The sequence below is a fragment of the Chelonus insularis genome, unplaced genomic scaffold (genome assembly GCF_013357705.1).
Source record: "Chelonus insularis isolate UGA/USDA-ARS -01 unplaced genomic scaffold, ASM1335770v1 contig_144_pilon, whole genome shotgun sequence".
In the NCBI taxonomy this organism is placed as follows: domain Eukaryota; kingdom Metazoa; phylum Arthropoda; class Insecta; order Hymenoptera; family Braconidae; genus Chelonus; species Chelonus insularis.
Window position 1 is genome coordinate 452,897 of NW_023276385.1, and position 19,137 is coordinate 472,033.

The 19,137-nt window shown below is 29.8% G+C and overlaps 5 protein-coding genes across 7 annotated transcripts in view; 2 read left to right on the forward strand and 3 right to left on the reverse strand.

The window, feature by feature from the left end:
* Positions 1–286: 286 nt before the first annotated feature.
* On the reverse strand, positions 287–2,673 carry LOC118074978 (putative RNA polymerase II subunit B1 CTD phosphatase rpap2). The gene is made up of 6 exons (XM_035096549.1): positions 2,421–2,673; positions 2,234–2,348; positions 1,051–2,157; positions 802–962; positions 548–718; positions 287–473 (listed from the first exon to the last, which is right to left on the reverse strand). The coding sequence occupies exons 1-6, from the start codon at positions 2,480–2,482 to the stop codon at positions 296–298; spliced, it is 1,794 nt and encodes a 597-aa protein (XP_034952440.1). The 5' UTR covers positions 2,483–2,673; the 3' UTR covers positions 287–295.
* On the forward strand, positions 2,643–5,182 carry LOC118074979 (phosphatidylserine lipase ABHD16A). Its single transcript, XM_035096550.1, has 10 exons — positions 2,643–2,836; positions 2,925–2,978; positions 3,036–3,346; positions 3,419–3,594; positions 3,659–3,773; positions 3,848–3,983; positions 4,044–4,336; positions 4,397–4,629; positions 4,690–4,838; positions 4,898–5,182. The coding sequence occupies exons 1-10, from the start codon at positions 2,765–2,767 to the stop codon at positions 5,006–5,008; spliced, it is 1,650 nt and encodes a 549-aa protein (XP_034952441.1). The 5' UTR covers positions 2,643–2,764; the 3' UTR covers positions 5,009–5,182.
* LOC118074977 (Ran GTPase activating protein) lies at positions 5,031–7,794 on the reverse strand. The gene is made up of 4 exons (XM_035096548.1): positions 7,391–7,794; positions 6,062–7,314; positions 5,774–6,001; positions 5,031–5,687 (listed from the first exon to the last, which is right to left on the reverse strand). The coding sequence occupies exons 1-4, from the start codon at positions 7,506–7,508 to the stop codon at positions 5,475–5,477; spliced, it is 1,812 nt and encodes a 603-aa protein (XP_034952439.1). The 5' UTR covers positions 7,509–7,794; the 3' UTR covers positions 5,031–5,474.
* A 160-nt stretch (positions 7,795–7,954) lies between these two features.
* Usp47 (ubiquitin specific protease 47) lies at positions 7,955–15,372 on the forward strand. 2 transcript variants are annotated; one of them, XM_035096641.1, is made up of 6 exons: positions 7,955–8,407; positions 8,822–8,901; positions 9,411–9,510; positions 9,590–13,482; positions 13,564–13,724; positions 13,813–15,372. In XM_035096641.1, the coding sequence occupies exons 3-6, from the start codon at positions 9,414–9,416 to the stop codon at positions 14,042–14,044; spliced, it is 4,383 nt and encodes a 1,460-aa protein (XP_034952532.1). In that variant the 5' UTR covers positions 7,955–8,407; positions 8,822–8,901; positions 9,411–9,413; the 3' UTR covers positions 14,045–15,372. The 2 variants fall into 2 exon arrangements, with proteins under 2 accessions (XP_034952532.1, XP_034952533.1); XM_035096642.1 differs by lacking the exon at positions 7,955–8,407 and adding an exon at positions 8,737–8,757.
* Positions 15,373–19,137, reverse strand: part of LOC118075046 (uncharacterized) — a 36,093-nt gene continuing 32,328 nt past the window's right edge. For both annotated transcript variants that reach the window (XM_035096644.1, XM_035096645.1), the window contains exon 7: positions 15,373–19,039. In XM_035096644.1, the coding sequence (XP_034952535.1) occupies positions 18,646–19,039 (394 nt within the window). In that variant the 3' untranslated portion in view covers positions 15,373–18,645. The remainder of the gene's footprint in view (positions 19,040–19,137) is intronic.

The following is a 19,137-nucleotide window of genomic DNA, read 5'->3' on the forward strand; positions in this document are numbered from 1 at the left end:
CTATTTTTCATAATAAGTCTGATAGTATAAAATGGGAATTTATAGAAAAATTAAATAATAAACAATATGCTGAAGGATTACACTGTGCATGCAAAATTAAAAATAGACATGTAAATTTTCATAATGAAAAAATGAAAGTTTTCCTTGCATAGCAAGTGTTAAGTTCAAGTGCTTCAGCAGTACTAAACAGCATTGTATGAATTGCATATTTGAATTTTCGGAACGTTATGTGAATTTTTGATTCATGTCAAATAACAAAAAATTTTGATTAGATGAGTAAAAACTTTATTTATATTTAACACTCTTCAATAAAATCTCCCATATCACTTACTTTAGGTGGAATTGTAAATCTGTTCATTAAATTATTGATATAATTCAAATCTAGCTGATAAGACAATAAAATCATTGAGAGATACATTGTTGTATCTTTTTTTGATAATAAAGATTCAATATTTGAGTCTACTAATCCAAGCCTAAAACAATGAAATGTTTTGATTTTTTAGTATAATAAAGCTTTCATTTTCTTAATTAATTATGTTTAACTTACATTTTTATAATTAAAAGAGATACTAGAGTCCATTCAGCGGTTTTAAAAACAATATTATTTGCTGTAAGATTAAATGTGCTGATTAATGTCTTTACTAATGACATACGTTTAGCAGTATACAGATATTCTGTTTGATTTGAACCGGTTAATGTTCGTAATACATCTGGTAATCTGTAACATTAATTTTTTCGAATTTTATCCGAAGTCATTTCACTGATTGTATTATAATAAATCAACAAAGTGATAATACTTACATTTTGTTGAGCTTATCAAGAACAATTCTTCTACGAAGAGCATTTGGAGTACGAGCATCTGTGAGAGGAATAATAGTACCTGATTCTTGATCGTTTTCTTCTTTATCGAAATTTTCTGCAGGAATTTCTGTTTCCAGTTGTCCACTATAAAAAGCTCGAACCTAAAACATTTATTTATTGCAATCATATCCTTAAATAAATACTTCTGATTTATTCATTTTATTTGAAAAAATAATAAATATCATTTACTTTGATTTCTAATTCTTTCGCTTGCTCTTTAAGAGTAGCATAGTGTGGTGCCGGTTTTAGATTTTCCGATATAGCTGATGTTTCTTGTTCTTCATCATCATCTTCAAATTGGAGCCGATCAAGTTTTCTACATAATGCATTATATTTATCATTGAACTCTCTTTTTTTAATCATTTCATTTGTCTCGGTTTTTTTACCAAATAGAAAATTGTAAGTGTCTTTTGTAACCCATTCATTAAAGCATCTCTCAAGTCGCGTTGATAATTTTTCAGTAAAAATAACTGGTTTTTGTACAGGCTTTTTCTTTCTGATTTTTTCTTCAGGAACTATTGTCTTTCCTATTGGTTTTTGTGAAGTAAAATTTAATTGTTTATCATTAACAGTTGAAATGATAGGCTCTAAAATTGTATTCGCTTTTTTAGCATCAGAAATTATTGTTGAGAAATTTTCTATTGATTTATTTGACTCAGACGATGCAACATCAGAATCTTTTTTAGGAAACTCTTGATTATATTCATTTTTATTAGTCATTTCATTTATATCATCATTGTTCATTGAATTTTTTTCTGTATCTATGTTGTTTTTTAAAATAAGTTGTTTATCTTGGCTTCTAGAACTAATTTCATCAATTTCATTTTTCGAACTCATTCGTCTAATTTTAGATACTTGATTTTTAGTCGTAACTCTTGTATTATTTTCTACATTATCATTACTACTTCCCTGCTCACTTTCTTCTTTTGTTGGTATATCATCAATATCAACAGGTAAATCTATACCTGTAATATTAATTTCTATACCAGGAGGACTATTTGCCCTTTTCTTACGTTTATCTAGTAAAGTAAATTTTGGAATTTCTTCTTCAGCTCTCAACCAAAGCGGACTCGTAAGCATCTGCATCAATAGATGATTCATGGCAGAATAACAAGTAAAACTACAAAAATTTTTCATCTTCTCCACATCATAAACTTTATTTTTCAAAGTTGAAATATGATATTTTTTGTTCACCACTTTTATTAGTTCATTATCACATAGAACATATCCACAAATTTTTTCTATAGCTCTTTCGTCAGCAACATCTTCTAAATGAGAACGATTGATTTGCCCTAGCTATGAAATTTACAATTAATTTTCTTAAGAGGAAGATATTTCTTAAGATAAAGATAGATTAATAAATAATACTTACAGCTTCTGTCATCCATTTAACATCAACTGAAGGTTCTATCAATCTTTTAACAATTTGAAGTGCTTTGGCTTCACATTCAGCTTTTTTTTTGAGCAGAATAGCCATAGGCATATTTCTAAAATAATTGACAATATTTATTTTTACTTTTAAATGATTAAAAGATTTAAATTCACCCTAATAAACTTACTTGACAGCTTTTATTCTGTGAGCTCGATTTACACGAGCTTTTCTTGCCTTAGTAGCATTCATGTTTTTAAATATTTATGATTAAAGTAATAAATCACTATTAATAATAATACATACAAGCAATTATTTTATTAACTTGATTTTTGTGTTTTAAATAATAATGATTTTTTGTCTATTTCAATGTTGTCATGATGCAATTGATTGTCAGAAGTATTGTGAGGTTATGAAAAAGAGGGCATGACAGTAGAAAATGCGCGGTGTACTGTTTTGCCAATAATAAATTTTACTCTAATCGTCATATTTAGCATTTAAATTATTTGGATTGAATCCAGAATAACAGTTAATATGTCTTTAATAAAAATACTTTGGGAAAGTGCATTTAGTCCACGTTTATTTAAATATCATGAAACTTCTTGGGTGAGTGGTGGTGGAGTAATGTTCTCTTTGAATAACTTTCTATCGTTCCTTCCAGTAAAAAGGTTACAATTAATTTATTTATTTTCAGAAAACATATGAACCAAATAGCTTCGAACGATGGGGCGATCATGTAATTACTTCAGTAAGTATTGAATGATTGTAAAAACCTTTCAAATATTTATTAAATTATATCCATTAGTTTACAGCAATATGGTCAATAAGTCTTTATGCTCTTCCTTTTATTGCAACATTTATGTACCGTCGAAGTTATTCATTAGCTGAAAATGCCTACACTTTTTCTAAATTGATTGCCGGTGCTGGAGTACTTTTGATTGCATCTCTAGCAATGAGAGGATATGCTAGAGCTAATAATCCTACATACGTCAAGTTTCTTAAAACTTTAAATAAAGCTAGACAAGCTTACAATTATGAATCAAAGCAAGATCTTCTTAAGTACGATTTCGAATTTTGGGCTTGGCCTAAAGATTTCGAAGTAGTTTCATTGGACAGGTAATATGTTTTTTATTATTTTTTATGTAAGACATAAGAATGAAGATCTTAATTTAAATTTTATACAACTAGACCGGATGGAAGGAAAAGAATTGTGTTGCAGAAAAGCTTCAATAGGTCAACAAGTGGAAGTGGGAAAAATTTAATATTTGCTGTACCTTGTAAACTAGTGTCTTATATTATTGCCAATACAGTTGCATTAAAATTAATGTATCCTGGCAGTATGACACTCATTAATATGGCGATGAGTAAGTTATCTCGATTATTAGAATTTGAAGATTAGTAAAGACTGATTTCAAAACTTTCTTACAGAATCTGCAATGCTTCAAGGGAGAATTGACCTTTTAGATCTTGGTGGACAGAGATCTAAACTTTTAACTTTTAACAAAAATGAAATTGACACTATGTTCATTGATCGACGTCACAAGTAATGTAAAACATGAATAACTTATTAATCAAGGATAATCGATTCTTATGACTGAATAGATAACTATTTACTAGGTCATCGAATGGTCACATTCTTGTTATAACATGTGAAGGAAATTGTGGTTTTTATGAAACCGGAGCAATGTCAACTCCATTAAATAAGGGATATTCTGTTTTGGGGTGGAATCATCCAGGATTTGGCGGAAGTACAGTAAGTATAATTGTATATAATACAATCAAGTAAATAAACTCATATCATTTGACATACTAGGGGTCACCATTTCCCGATGCTGAAATCGATGCAATTGAAGCAGTTATGAGATTTGCTATCGAAAAATTAGGTTTCCCAGAAGAAAGGATTATTGTTTATGGCTGGAGCATTGGTGGTTTTACTGCAACTTGGGCTGCAATGAATAATGAAGGAATTAATGGTTTAATTCTTGATGCAACTTTTGATGACGTCCTTCCTTTAGCTGTTGCTCGAATGCCCACAACTATTGATAGTCTCGTTCGGATGGTCATCAGAGAATATTTAAACCTGAATGTTGCTGAACAATTAAAAAGGTACAATATCCCTTGGAAATAATGAATGCAGAATTGTATAATTGTCTATATTGAAATTAGGTATAATGGTCGTATTTTATTAATACGACGTACAGATGATGAAATAATGTGTACACCAACCAATAGTTTATCGGACAATCGAGCAAATGCTTTACTTAAAAAGTTACTGATGCATCGTTATCCAGTTTTGTTTGCGGATTGTCGTGAAAGTTTAGAAATATTATCAAAATATCTAGAAAGTCCTCATGATTCTAGTGATAATTCTACAAAGTCTCTTGCTTCAAGAACCGAAAGTAAGTGGGAAGAAATTAAAAACAATAAATTATTAAATGATACTAATCATCATTTTTCAGGACTTTTTTCTAATGCGAAACCATTAAATGAGAGTCTATGTATAGAAATAATAAAAAATAATCTGGAGAAAAATAATAAATTAGAATATCCATCAACTTTAGGGGAAAATTGTGATTCTGAAACAAAACAACAACTTATTATTTACCTGGTATGTATTGTATGTTATTGATTATAAAGGAATATCTAACAATTTAATTTTTTTTTCAGGCAAATAAGTATATGGAAGATCAAGTGTCACAACATTGTACTCCACTCATTAATAAACTTTTTCATCCAGGATGGGATCCTCGAAGTTTGATACAAACGAAAACAACATAATAAATTAAACTAACTACATGTGGTGTGTGATACTTTTAATCAAAGAAGGTTATTTTATCTTCACATTTGTTCTGAGTGTCTTGATGCAAAACTGAATGTTTATCCACAAAGAAATTTTTTTCTTGTTGGACAACTAGCTAATAAAGTTTTGATATCTGTCTGTGGTGATGAAAATTGCTAAAAATTGAATATTTATTATAATTATAATTTTTTTGTTACAATTATGTATATATAAAAAAATAACAAAGATAAATTTAGAGTTTAATATTTTGAAATTTGAGACAATATTCGTGATATCGAGTTATCAATGAATCATTATTACTTTAATTTCTTAATACGTAAAAAGTGCCGCGCAGCAGTTTATAAACTAATTATTGAAAATAAATATAAATCTTTGTGATATTAACACCGTCGTATCCACAGTAAAAATAGTGTTTTAATTGATTTAATTATTTGCAGTATTATATTACAAGTTTTTATCCAAAATCGATTTCAAAGATGTTTTCACTTCCTGGAATGGATCGATAACTTTCTTCTTAGTTGGAAAAGATCTTTCAATAAACACTTTAAGAACAGTCCTTGTCAATGCTGGAAAGTAATTTTGCTGACTTACATTTTCAAGAGCTTTAAAGCAACCTTCTAAATTCCAGTCAACTTTTTCTGCTTTTTTATTTTCACCCTATGAAAAAATTTATTTCAGTAATGATATTTGAATTTTTTTGCTAAAAGATTATTTAATTTTCCATAATTGTTTTCATAACTTACTTTGATGAGTCCCAAGTGTACTAGAAGATTATTATTTATGTATGACATTCGATCATTAGTTGACGCGTAAGAAAATAATTGTGAATATAAAAGGTCTGTTAATTTTTCAGCTTCTATTCGAACATCACAATATCCACTTCCACATAAAGATGAAACTTTCATTATAACAGGCAATAGTTCATCAATATATTGGAACGAATCACCTTTATCATTTTCGTAGCTACGATTCTGAAAAAATATGATTGATTATAGATAATTAATACATAAATTTTTAGTGAATTAACTTACTTTTACATATTCTATAAGCTTTGTAATTTTGTCTCCTTCCACTAGAAGGAGATTTTCTCCAGTTGGATATTTAATAAATTCTTTAACATCAATTGGATTTTTCGGCTTAGGAATATTTAGTACTCCATTAGCTGTGTTGTGCTGTTTTACCATTACTTTACTTTCATCTTCCTCGTTTTCTTCACCATCATCTTCATCGCTTTCTTCATCATCATCATCGTCATCTTCATCTGCTGTATCTGTTTCTTCTGAATCACTTGCTTCGTCACATGTTGCATCCTCATCCAATGTTCCCAAAGAGTCAATCTTATCACTGTTTGTTAACATTTCTTTTAAAGTTGTTCTACCAGACTCTCCAAAAGCGTTACCATCCAACTGTAGACTCATTAATTGTGTTTTGTCAGCCATAGCACGAGCTAAATAATCTACTGCTTTCGTACGAATTTCATTAAACGTTAAGTTAAGCTCTATTAATGATAGATGATTTCCTTCAATTCCTAACGCCTCTGCAATAAGCATAGCTCCTTTAGTTTTCAACAAACAATCACCAAGATTTAAACTTTCGAGGTCTGGAAAATTCGGAAGGACTTCTGCAAGTGCTTGTGCACCTTTTGGACCAACTGTATTATCATTTAAATTTAGAATTTTTAAGCCTGGATTAGCAGAGAGCCCACAGGCCAAAGCTGCTACTCCTGTATGATAAATACCATTTTGTGGCATAACAACCTCCTCGAGTGTTCCAAGTTTTTCAAAAACAGCAGCAAGAGCTGTTGCACCATCATCTTCCAAACGATTTCGTCCAGCAATGAAGACTTTTAATCCTAATGGTTTTCCTTCTTTCGAACTATTAGCATGACAATCAAGCAATGCTTTTGCTAACATTTTTCCTCCTGTTATTCCCAAGCCGTTATTGTTCAGGCATAATTGTTGAAGAGTGTAGCACGTACTAGAACTTAAAAGAGTAGCTAAACCCTGAATTCCAATAGGTCCAAATGCATTATCACTTAGATCTAATTGAACTAATCGAGCACCAGCAGTATTCAATCCAACTCCAAGAGATTCTAAAGCCCGAGGAATTTCTGTTTTCATTCTTCCAGTAAACATATCTTTCCATAAAGCTCTTTTTAAATTACTTCCATGACTACTGAGTACTTTTGATATGGCTTCGGCAGCATCTGGACCTAAAGTATTTCCTTCCAGATCAAAATAATCCAAGCTAGGACATTTTTTAATTGCTTCACAAACTTGCTTAGCTAGAAATATAATTGACATTATTTAAAGTAGGTGACAAATATTAAGAAACGAACAATTGTCATTGAAAATAATTACCATCTTCTTCGGAATTGAGTTTCAACGATTTTCCAGAAAATGAAACGCCGGTTTCATTACTTTTAGAGTTATTAGCCTCATTTAGCTGTTCTTGAATATCCGCCAAATTGAATGACATCTTTTTAAACTTTTAAAACCACTTATATAAACAACACTTAAAAATTATTTATGAACAAATGATAAGTTACTCAAAAAATCAGATAACTTCTATGACTTTTCCTTTATCATGCAACCATAAATCCGTTGTAAATACAATACGATACAACCACGTTATGAGGCGGGAAATTTCTAGTAAACTGAACATGCAGTTTTCGTTTTACTCGTATACCTATGTATGTATATGTTTGATTTTATGGTTAAAAACTTTTTTTTTCTAAATATTATATTTTTGATAAATTATTATACAAAAAAACCTCTTCAATTAATTATATTTCTAATAATTTTATATTTTTATCATATATAAATTAACAAATAATACCAAATTAGATTAATTTTGCAAAATATTTTTTGTTTCAAATTAATTATTAGATCATTTTATAACAATAATTATTCGATTTTTTTGTCGATTAAGTTGTCATACTTGTTTTTATTTTAAACATAGCAAACTTCAGAATTGTTAAATCTAGTGACATCTATCGTTTTAAAATTAAGTAATGTCTACTGCTCATATTTTTCATCAAGTGTATTGCGTATAAAGTTAGAAAAAAATATTTTTATTTATGGTTATAAAAGTGTGTAGTTAATGTTAGAAAAACAGGATATATCTTTTTTAATATCTAGTTTATATAGTTTCACTATTCTTTGAATAGAATTGTCGAATGATTATTTAGTGTACAGTTTTAATAAATTGCTATTCACTCTGATTGTGATTCCAGCCATTTCATGTATTCAACGTTTTTAACATTCAATAGCATTAAATGTTACAAAATGTTTAAAAATGTTCACTCACATATATTTAAATAATCCTATTTATTTTAATCTTCGATAAATACACCATCATCTTTAGAATAATCCAAGGTATATGTACAAAACATTCTTAGCCTTTTGCAATTATTAAAAAAGAGTGCATCAGCTGGTTTATTTCTCAGCTAATCTATCATCATTTTGATAAATAATACAAAATCTGATTATATTTATTATGCTTAGATGAAAATTCGTTTATTTAATCAGTCCTTGGACCTTGAAACTTGTACAGGTGTCAATAAGATAATGTTTTTTTCTTTTGTTTTAAGTAATCGTAAGCATGACTCAATTGCTTTTATTTTATTCTAATACGAAAGTTAATGTACTTAGCCAGTTTATTAATGAGCAATTTGATTTTTTTTAAATTAAAATTTTGTTCTAATTTTTAGTTATGTCTTAATCATGTAATGTTCAATTTTTAGTTGATTTTTAAATGATAATTGTCTAATAATTAAATTTATTTTACAGATGTCAATGTATTTTATCACTGAAATCAAGATTTCACCTTGACTCAATATTTATTAAACAGGGAAATTTTTTCTGTTTTCGTAAGTATAAAATTGTGATTTTCAATTTAAATAAATATTTAAAATTGAAAACTGGGTAAATGAGAATTCAAAAGGGTAAGAAAGTAGCTGAAAATGATCTCAGATTAGAAAGAGAGAAACATTTTCCAAGTCTTGGTTTAGACATTCTAATTTTAGCACAGAGCAGACTTTATATTCTTACAATATATCCAAGTAGTCCGGTACCGAAAGAAGTTTTAGGCTTCTTCCTCTGGGTTATAGATCTTACTTTTATTTTCTACTCTTATTATGGCTCAGTGCCAAGTTTCATTTATCTAAAAATGACTGATTCATTTTTGTAGAAAAATTTGATAAATTTTTAATAAACTAGTAAAGAACTTTAATTACTTTTGTTGTTAAGTAATAACTAATAAATAAGTGATATATACATATATATATATATAAATATATATATAATACGAATATTAAGTAAAGATTAGGAATATATGAAATTATTTATTTTTAATAGTTTTTTTTTTTAAATTGTGTAGACAATGGTGGTAGTAGCTGACGAAGTTGTTGGCGATGCTGCCCATGATTTGCCAATATGTAATACTACTAAAGAGAGCGATGGATTTAAGCCAGTATTTGGTGAGTTTTTTTACATTTATTTATGTTAATTTTAATTACAGTAATTGTAGATAACAAAAAAATTATTTGATTTCCATAGTTTCTATAGACTATTATAATCGTAAACGATCATCTTTTGAGTCCGACTATTTTACATCTATCATTATAATTCTTGCTGGTAAAAAAATTCTACATGGCAGTTTGGAAAGTGATACTGTTTTTGGAGGAAAAAAAGGTTTAATAGTTGGAACTGAGGTAACCGTACGTCAACTAATAGATATTGTCTCATGCTGTGACAAGTATCATCCTCCTCTAGAAGCTTTTCAACTTTTCATACAAATTGACAAGGAAGTTAAGATTCCTTTGAATTATAAACATAATCAAACTCTTGAGAATATTGGCATAGATCTTACTACATTGGATACATTTCATATAGAATGTGTAAAAAAAGATGAATATAGTGATGATATGAAAGAACCTTATGTAGAAAATATGATTCAACTTCAATTAGATAATTCATATTGTGTAAGTCCAACTAAAATTTCAATGTCTTTTTTTGTAAGAGAAACAACGAGAGTTAGTGAACTTTTTAATAGTATATCAGATTTGCATAAATATTTACCCTATGAACCAAATTCATTGGAGCTGAGCTCAGGTTACATCAAAATGTCTACCTCTGATGGTCACAGTACAATGGCAGAAATGGGTTTTAATTTTAGTAAGTTTGACGTTTATCGTTTAAGAATAACAAAAGGAAATCTCGATGAAATCGTTAAAATTAAAGACCCAAGTCGTGCTAGGTGTTATTTAGAAAAAGAAAACTTATTATTAGGTCATTCATCAAACAGTGAAGAAGAAAATGAAGAACTTGAATACACATTTTCATATAAGAAATCTACTGAAAATTATGAGCCTGAAGTAAAACCAGATAATGCTTATGTAGGGCTTGTAAACCAAGCAATGACATGTTACCTGAATAGCCTTCTTCAAGCACTTTATATGACTCCTGAATTCCGTAATGCTTTGTACAATTGGGAATACGTTGAAGGCTCAGAGAAAGATGAATCTAATAGTATTCCATATCAATTGCAGAAACTTTTTTTGAATCTTCAAACTTCAACGAAAAATGCTGTTGAAACAACAGCTTTGACAAAAAGTTTTGGATGGGATTCTACAGAAGCATGGCAACAACATGATATTCAAGAATTATGTCGAGTGATGCTCGATTCTCTCGAACAAAAATTCAGATATACTGAACAAGCTGACTTAATAAATCGTTTGTATGAAGGAAAAATGATTGATTATGTCAAGTGCTTGGAGTGTAAAATGGAAAAGTCTCGAGAAGATACTTTTTTGGATATACCCCTACCCGTTAAAACATTTGGTAGTAATGTTGCTTATAATAGTGTTGAAGAGGCCCTTCGTGCGTTTGTTCAACCAGAAACACTTGAAGGCGTCAATCAGTATTTTTGTGAAACGTGTAATAAAAAATGTAATGCTCATAAAGGACTAAAATTCACCAAATTTCCTTATCTTTTGACTTTACATCTCAAAAGATTTGATTTTGATTATAACACTTTTCACAGAATTAAACTCAATGATAAAGTTACATTTCCTGATATTTTGAATTTAAATTCATTTATCAAATCGAAAGATAATCAACAAGAATCTCTATTATTAGAAGATGATAGCACAAGTGAAATCAAAGTAGATGAAAATTCTACAATCGATAATGATAATGTAGATGATGGTCTACCTTGTGACAATGGAATTTCATCAAGTGAAGCTACAAATTCGAGTAGCGAACAAAATGATGATGATGGAATCGATGTAAGTCATTGTCCATCAACATCAAGCACTCATAGCCCAGAGAATGAACACAATCAAACTAATAATGAATATTGTACAGGTCCATATCAGTATGAATTATTTTCTATAATGATTCACAGTGGTGGTGCTAGTGGTGGTCATTACTATGCTTACATTAAAGATTTTAAAACACAAAAATGGTTATGCTTCAATGACCAAAGTGTTACCTCAATTACTCGAGATGATATTCAAAAAACCTATGGTGGTGGACCCAGTAGAGCGTATTACAATGGAGCTTACAGTAGTAGTACAAATGCCTATATGTTGATGTATAGACAAATTGATCCAGAGAGAAACACTTTACCTATGAATATCGAAGATTTTCCAACCCATCTACAGGAAGTCTTAAAAAAAATGAGAGAACAAGAGAAAAAAAATAAGAAAAAGAATACCAATCTTCATAGTTTAAAAATTTTCTTCCATCATCCCATTGAAAAAAAATTAGCGAAAGCATTGATACTTGTATTAATTGATGAAACATTGGCAGGAATCACAGAAAAAGCTTATAAACAGTTTAAACTTGATGGGGTTGTGGATCTTGATCAATGTCGTTTGGTTGTTTACAGTCCATATAATGATGTCATTACCTATAGTTTAGAGAAATTTGAAGACGGTCGTTTTAGTGACTTATTATGGCATTTTTGTAATTCAAATTCAGAAAAGCGTATCACTTCTCACAGTTTTATGTTAGAAATTAAGAGAAAGGATGAAAAATTTAAAGTATATCTTCCTTCTGAAATTACTACTAAAGTCTTCCTTATAAATGTAGCAACCAAAAAAATTGAAGATGGGCCGATAAATATTCGTGTTGATCCATTTCTTACAGTTTCAGAATACAAAAAAGTACTTAGTGAACATTTAAGTATATCTCTTTGGCAAATGCAGGTGGTAGTTTTAAAAAGTACATCAGAAGTACAATTATTAGAACATGATTATGACAAACTTGATAAGCTAGGTTTCACTAGTGGATGCAAAGTTTTTGTTGCGACTAAAATTGACATCAATAACTCTAAATCATTCAATGAATCAACGCTCAAACAATTAGTAGATATTTTTGAAAATGTTGTTATGTTAAATGTGCAATTACCGGAAGTAAAAAGTGAAATATTGGATGAATTAAATATACCTTCATTAGAAAATAAACTTAAAGAACAACAAGAAGAAAATAACTTTACAGTTACTGAGGCTCCAGAAACTTATGTTAATGGCGAATCGACAATAAAAGCGGAAAAATCACATGATATTGTTGATGGAATACCAATAAGATCTACTGAAGATCTTTCATCCGTTTCAAATAATGGACCAACTGAAAGTGAAGAATGTCAAGAACAAAGTAATAGTGAAGACAGTAGTCTCAGTGATAGTGATAAAACGTTAGTTGGTAATGCTTCTGAGGATGATGATTATTGTTTGGCCTATGTCATTAATAAATTTGTTGATTTAAATTCGAAAATGTGGAGTATTGATATCAATGAAGAATACTTTTTTCAAGCCAGAAGTATACCAGATGCACCGAATTATATTCAAATATTTGTTGATACTCGTATAAATATGCAATTATTAAAGAAATATTTGGAACCATTTGTTAAAGTTCCGGCAGAGTATTTCAGTATTGACCGAGATAGCGATAGCATCTATAGTGAATTAAAACAAATTTTAAAAACTATTAAAGATGGAGAAAAACTTGTTGTCAAACTTGGTCGAGTACTGCGAGACAATGAATTTAAAGTTCGCTTTTTCCGATTTGGCTTAGATTCAACAAGATGCTTAATGACTAAGGGGTATGTTTGTGATTGGGTAATTTCAACAAATGATACTGTTGCAGAAGTAAAGGCACAAATTTTGACAGAATTTGAAAAAAATCACGGTATTAAAATACCTTATAAAAGTTGTCTTTTGAGGAAAGTCAAAGAAGATGAACCATGGATAGTATTGCACGATAAACAGAAAATTAAAGAATGTAATATTGAACCTTATGATGAATTAATTATTCAAGAAAATGAAACTGCAGAAGTAATGAGTCCAAAAAAAATTATCATTGCAATTAGGCTGTTCCAAGAAGATGGTCCCTTCCAAGAAATTATAATTAATTCTCCACCTGTGATTGAAGAACTTAGAGAGAAGGTAATAAAATAAATTAAAAATTTCCTTTAGCTATTTACATAAAAATATTAGTACTTGAAGTAATTAGGACCATTTTTTTAGATTGCTGAAATTGCAAATGCTCCAATAGAAGAAATAGAAGTGAAAAAAGGTGCATGGGTAATAGACTTATGCACTGATTATGATCCAACAGAAAAATGGACTCCAGCAACAGATGATGTTTGGCCAATAGCATTTGAAGATGGTGTTGTCATAATGTACAGGTTTGTATTAATACAATAATTTTTAGTTGTTATTTCATAAAGAAACAAGTTTTTTATTTAAATAATTTCATGAATTTTTTTATAACAGATTTAAAGGTGATTCTTCAAATGGAGAAAAAAAATTTTCTCAAAGAAGCTACAAGAGACTTTACATTAATTCCAATCATCTTGGAACAAGAATAAGGAATATGGGAGTAGGTCGGGTTCCTACACCAGATAATACACATCGAGCTCCCACATCAGATCATACACATCGGGTTCCTGCATCAGATCATCGACGTAGAGAACGAGCACTTAAAATTTATGTGGATCATAAATGATCGAACAGCGAAATGCATGACAATCAGCTAGTGGAGAGCTGATGTTCTAGGTAGTAATTTTACTAAAATAAACGGGACAAATATAATCAATAAAAAATACAGATATTTTTGGTGTCTGGTCTGAGACTAAAATTGTGAGCACAAGTTCACATCTATATTTATCGATTTATCTTTAAATTTTGTATAAATGGAAACGAAAAAGATTTAACTGCTACATAGTTTCTCTACTCATTCACGTACATACTTTGAAATGTAAATGTTTTTAAATAATTCATATTATCGAAAACACTATAATTAACCATAAAAACATCATACAAAATTATGTCATTCTATTATTTCGAAAGCTTAATGAATGTAAGCTAAAATCATTGTCAAATATTCTTATCTTGCATTTACTTTGCAATTATGCTATACATGATCATTTAATCAATCAATTGAGCTTACATTACTAATTACAAACAAAAACTGGGAAGTTGAAAAAATATAGAACAATTTAATTTAACGAAAGAAAAAGTAATAAGAATTAAGACTAAATTAATTATTTATGTAGAAAACAATAATAAAGTTATCTATACTGAAAAAAAAATTTTTTAAAATAAATAAATAAATGAAGATAAACAGTATATTTGCTCGGATTAAAATAAGAGGCCGAAAATGATCAAATAGTTTTTTTTGAATAAATAATATAGCTGTAAAAGAAATTATATTTATGATAATGGTAACGTAAATACAATTGGAATGACTGAATTTATCGTTGATTATATGAAGTGTGTCGAGCAAGAAAAATTAGATTATAAATAACATTTATATTTTTTTTTACGCCAATTAATGTGCTAAATTATTTTCGCACTAAAAAATGTGGTGTAGAGCTTTAGAATTCAATGTTTTACAATATTCATCCTCTTCTCAAATTTAGCATTATTCAATCATATTCTGCATATCTAATGTAAATAACTCATTTTACATTGTACAATTATTTCTTTATTATATCCTATTCACTTTTTTTATTGTTTTATTTTAAGATCAATGAATCATTGATAATATATTTTGAAAGTAATCTTAAAATGTAAACAATAAGTTATACATATACATTTGTTTTTTTTCTATCAAATCATTTGTCTTAAATGTGCGCTTATGTTTTTTTTCTTAACACTTACATAAATAAAGAATCAAATAATCATAAAAAAAATGATTATATTGTAAGTTTTCTCGAGTGTGTGCATATATTTATTTGATTGTATTTAATTATCAAGATATTAATTAATATTAGAGTTAAAGGAATATTTAATTTATCAAGTGAAAGAACAATGGTTTAATTTGTTGTGAGAAATTATATTTTATTGTATGTACAGATACTTTTTTCTTTTTTTTCAAACTCATTTACATAAAACAAAAAATGTGTTTAAATATCGAAAGTAATTACATAAAACATAAAAATATCTATGTAATGTCTTCACATTTATGGATCATAAACATACTCTACTTTTAGTGAATCTTTGCTTCTTATAGCTTACTGTGTATTTATTTTTTTATGGCATTATACACTGCTATCAGTTCATTTTATTTTAAAAGTTTACGTAATTGCAGTTATATTGTTGATATTAAATATAAATTATATTGTTTATTATAAATTTTTGTTCGATTTAAATAGACAACAGTACGTTTAAAAATCATAAAATTATTTTGAGGCTTGCACTTTTTGTAATAAAAATATTGACTTTTGCCAAAAAAAGCTCTGATATTTGTGTACATAAAAAGTTCTATACAGCCACTAATTTAATGACTACTTTCTTTGATAAAACTATTCTATTCTTCCTTTCATTCATCCGTGCATACATACAAGTACAGTTATTTTTAACACATATACACACAAATTATTTTACTTTAGAAAATAATACATAAAATATGTACAAGTTTTTCACATCCCTACTTTGTACATGATTAGATTTTTTGGAATAAAAGATTTACTGGACATTGTAAGCTGATAAAAATCAAACGCACTGTAAAATATTATGAAAGACTATAGAGCCGCTTGGAGGGTTAATATATTTTAATAGCTTTAAAAATTGTTACAACACTGATGCGTGAGTTTAACGAAAGAAAAAACAAAATGTAAAAAAGAACAATGAAGAAAAGGAATAAAGGTATACGGGGGTCGCCACCACATATCTTGATATCTTACAGTTCGATCTCTCGCTTTGGCCGCCCGTATATTTACATGTATAATTTATATACCCTGGCACAAAACGCAAAGAGGCTAAGGGCGGGATATGTGAGGCTGAATGTAGCAAAACACTAGGGAGATCGTACCACCTTCTTTATGGTGAGTCCATTATGCCTTTCCTCTTGAAAATCTTTGGAGAATCTCAATTTGTGGCTCTTCCAATTTTCGCAAATCTTTAAGTTAAATATTTTTGCAACTTGTTTTATTAACAACGATATGAATCATTTTAAATTATAATTATATATAGACACCACATTCATCATATGTACTTTACTTTACAACATTTACTCAACAACTCACATAATATAAATTATATTAATTTAGACTGAACAAAAATATACACATTGTAGTACATACAGGACATTTAGATTATCCGTTTTTTTAATTATTATACTTTGATATTCAAGATATTTGACTTTTCTTTCACAATTTACACCTATTAAATTAACTTATTAATTAAATTTATATCCACAGAATTTTATACACATCTTCAGACTATTAAAATACACTAAAAGTTTATTATTTGCATTTTTTGCAATCATTAACTACGAAAATACTTATCTCTGGGAACAGCCTAAGAAGTGTTGCTGATTCTCACATATCCGATATCTCTAATTAGACATCTGAAAATCCGATAAGCTGCTGTGTCACGGAATACCTCTGTGGTCGATAAGCTCTGTGCTTATAGTACGCGTCGAAAGTAAAAGAAAATAAAAAATCAACAAGACAAGTAAAAGAGATATAGGTAGAGGGTAGAGAAACTCGTGGGATTTTTTTCGGCAAAATAATGTAGCTCAGAAAGCCACCGCCCTCTCTTCTCCACCTTTACCTCCTTCCTCTTTCCTTCATCTCTTTCTCCGCATTGTGACCGCGAGGGCACAATTAATTACTGCGTGGCTGCAAGGTACCAAGCATTGTTGCATCTGTTGCGCTTGGCAATCCCGTACGTTCCCTTGCTGTTCACCATATCGGCATTCGCACACTCGCAAGCTCAACACAAACACCCATCAGAGTAACAGTGTACACCCGGAGTATGTCGTACCGAGACTTCTTCAACCGCTAATAAATTAAATTGCGTGTAAGTATAGTCGTTCATTCAATGTGTGTGCGTTTATACTCATAGTCAACTGTTGTTCAACTAACTATGTGGTGCATCTAAGACTTACTAGCATGGATACTTAAGATCATTAATGATGTCCGGAGGGAGTTACCGGAACCAACTACTTTTTTTACCAGTATATTCTTTTTTGAACTCATCTCAGTACCATTAAGCATTTAAGTACGCTACAAAACTTTTAAATTGAACCATTTTTTAAACTTAAACTGATAAAGATCAAATAAGAATATAAATATAAATTGCCATATTTTCGTGGCGTTTTTTTCTGTTAGTTTTTTTTATTTTCAAATTAAAACGAAAAATTGAAATAATCGGCATTTTATATTGGTATTATTACTTTTGTTGCGTGCACCACGAAAAGATTTTTAAGATTCGTACAAGCATTGAATAAAGACTATACTATACACGAATGAAAAAACAGAAGAGAGAAAGGAATAAGAGAAGACATGTTCCTCACGGGCACAAACGTTGAATTACGAAACACCTGTTCCACGAAATAACTTCATCTACTGTGCATTCGTACTTTGAAATTCGGTTAGGCCCTTTAGCTCTTGGCGCTCTTTCTCTTTGTAAAGAGATAAAGAAAGAAAAGAAACAAAAAAGTTGAAAAAAAAGAGTTGCTTAAAATTACTCTTAATTCTCTGGTCGACCGGTTGAAGCAAATATAAAACTTGATATCGACCCTGAAAAGTGGCGATCGTTGAATTAAAAAAGGTCAGATGTATGGATGTGGGTGAATGGAAAGAGTCGATGAGATTTTCGAACGATTAGATGGTAGATTACAAAAGTATAGCGGCACGTCGATTGTGTTCCACTTGACTCAAGAAGGCTGGAGCGTCCGGGCACTGTTACACTGTCGTTCCTTCGAGTATATTATTACCAAAGGTGGCGATATTATGTGTCTATTAGGTTCGAATGAGTGTTCGTTGATGCGTAACATTCGAAATAGCCTTTTGAAAATTTAAGTCGACATTAACAAGTACAGAAGGTGTCGTGGCTGAAATTTTTCCCACTATTTTATTTCGTTCTCTAAATAAGTATAACCATAAGAAATGATCATTTAGACTAGTCTTCAAGTCGTACTCTTGACGATTTGAGGACTGGTTTGAGACAGTACTTGTCTAACAAGCGTCTCCCACAGCCTGCTTTTCTCTTTCATCTTCAGATCTCTATCTGGCGTGAATAGCTTCCACTGGTAGTCATTAATGTCACCAGAATCATTCAACTAGCCTTGTGAAATTCTCACTGTTGAGAATGTAATCAAATGTAATCGGACGGAGTTGTCGTTTCATTTATAGCTGCCAACCGGTATTGTGGTGGTTCTTGATTCACCTGGTGACATGATGATATTGTACTGTGTGTGTTAGGAGGTAACGTTACTCCTGAAGAATGTTGTTGATTTGCCGAGTTTGAACTCAAGTCACTGTAATACGCACTACTAGGTGCACTACTAAGAAACTGGCCATCAAGTTCTACATCACTTCCCGTGTAACCTGTATTCTGGTAAGACGGGTTTACATCACTTGCCGAGCTATTTCTTAATCCTTGAAGATGATGGTGATGATGATGATGATTTTGATGGTTTTGGTGACGGCTCAATGATAATGGTGTCGTGGGCCCATTCTCATACATTTCGTAGTCAGGTTCTTGCAGCCTACAACAATAATATTATACCATGATTAATTGCACGTTCATATAAAGTACATGTATCATTAAAAAATACCCAGAATTGTTAGAATGAAGAATAGTTAC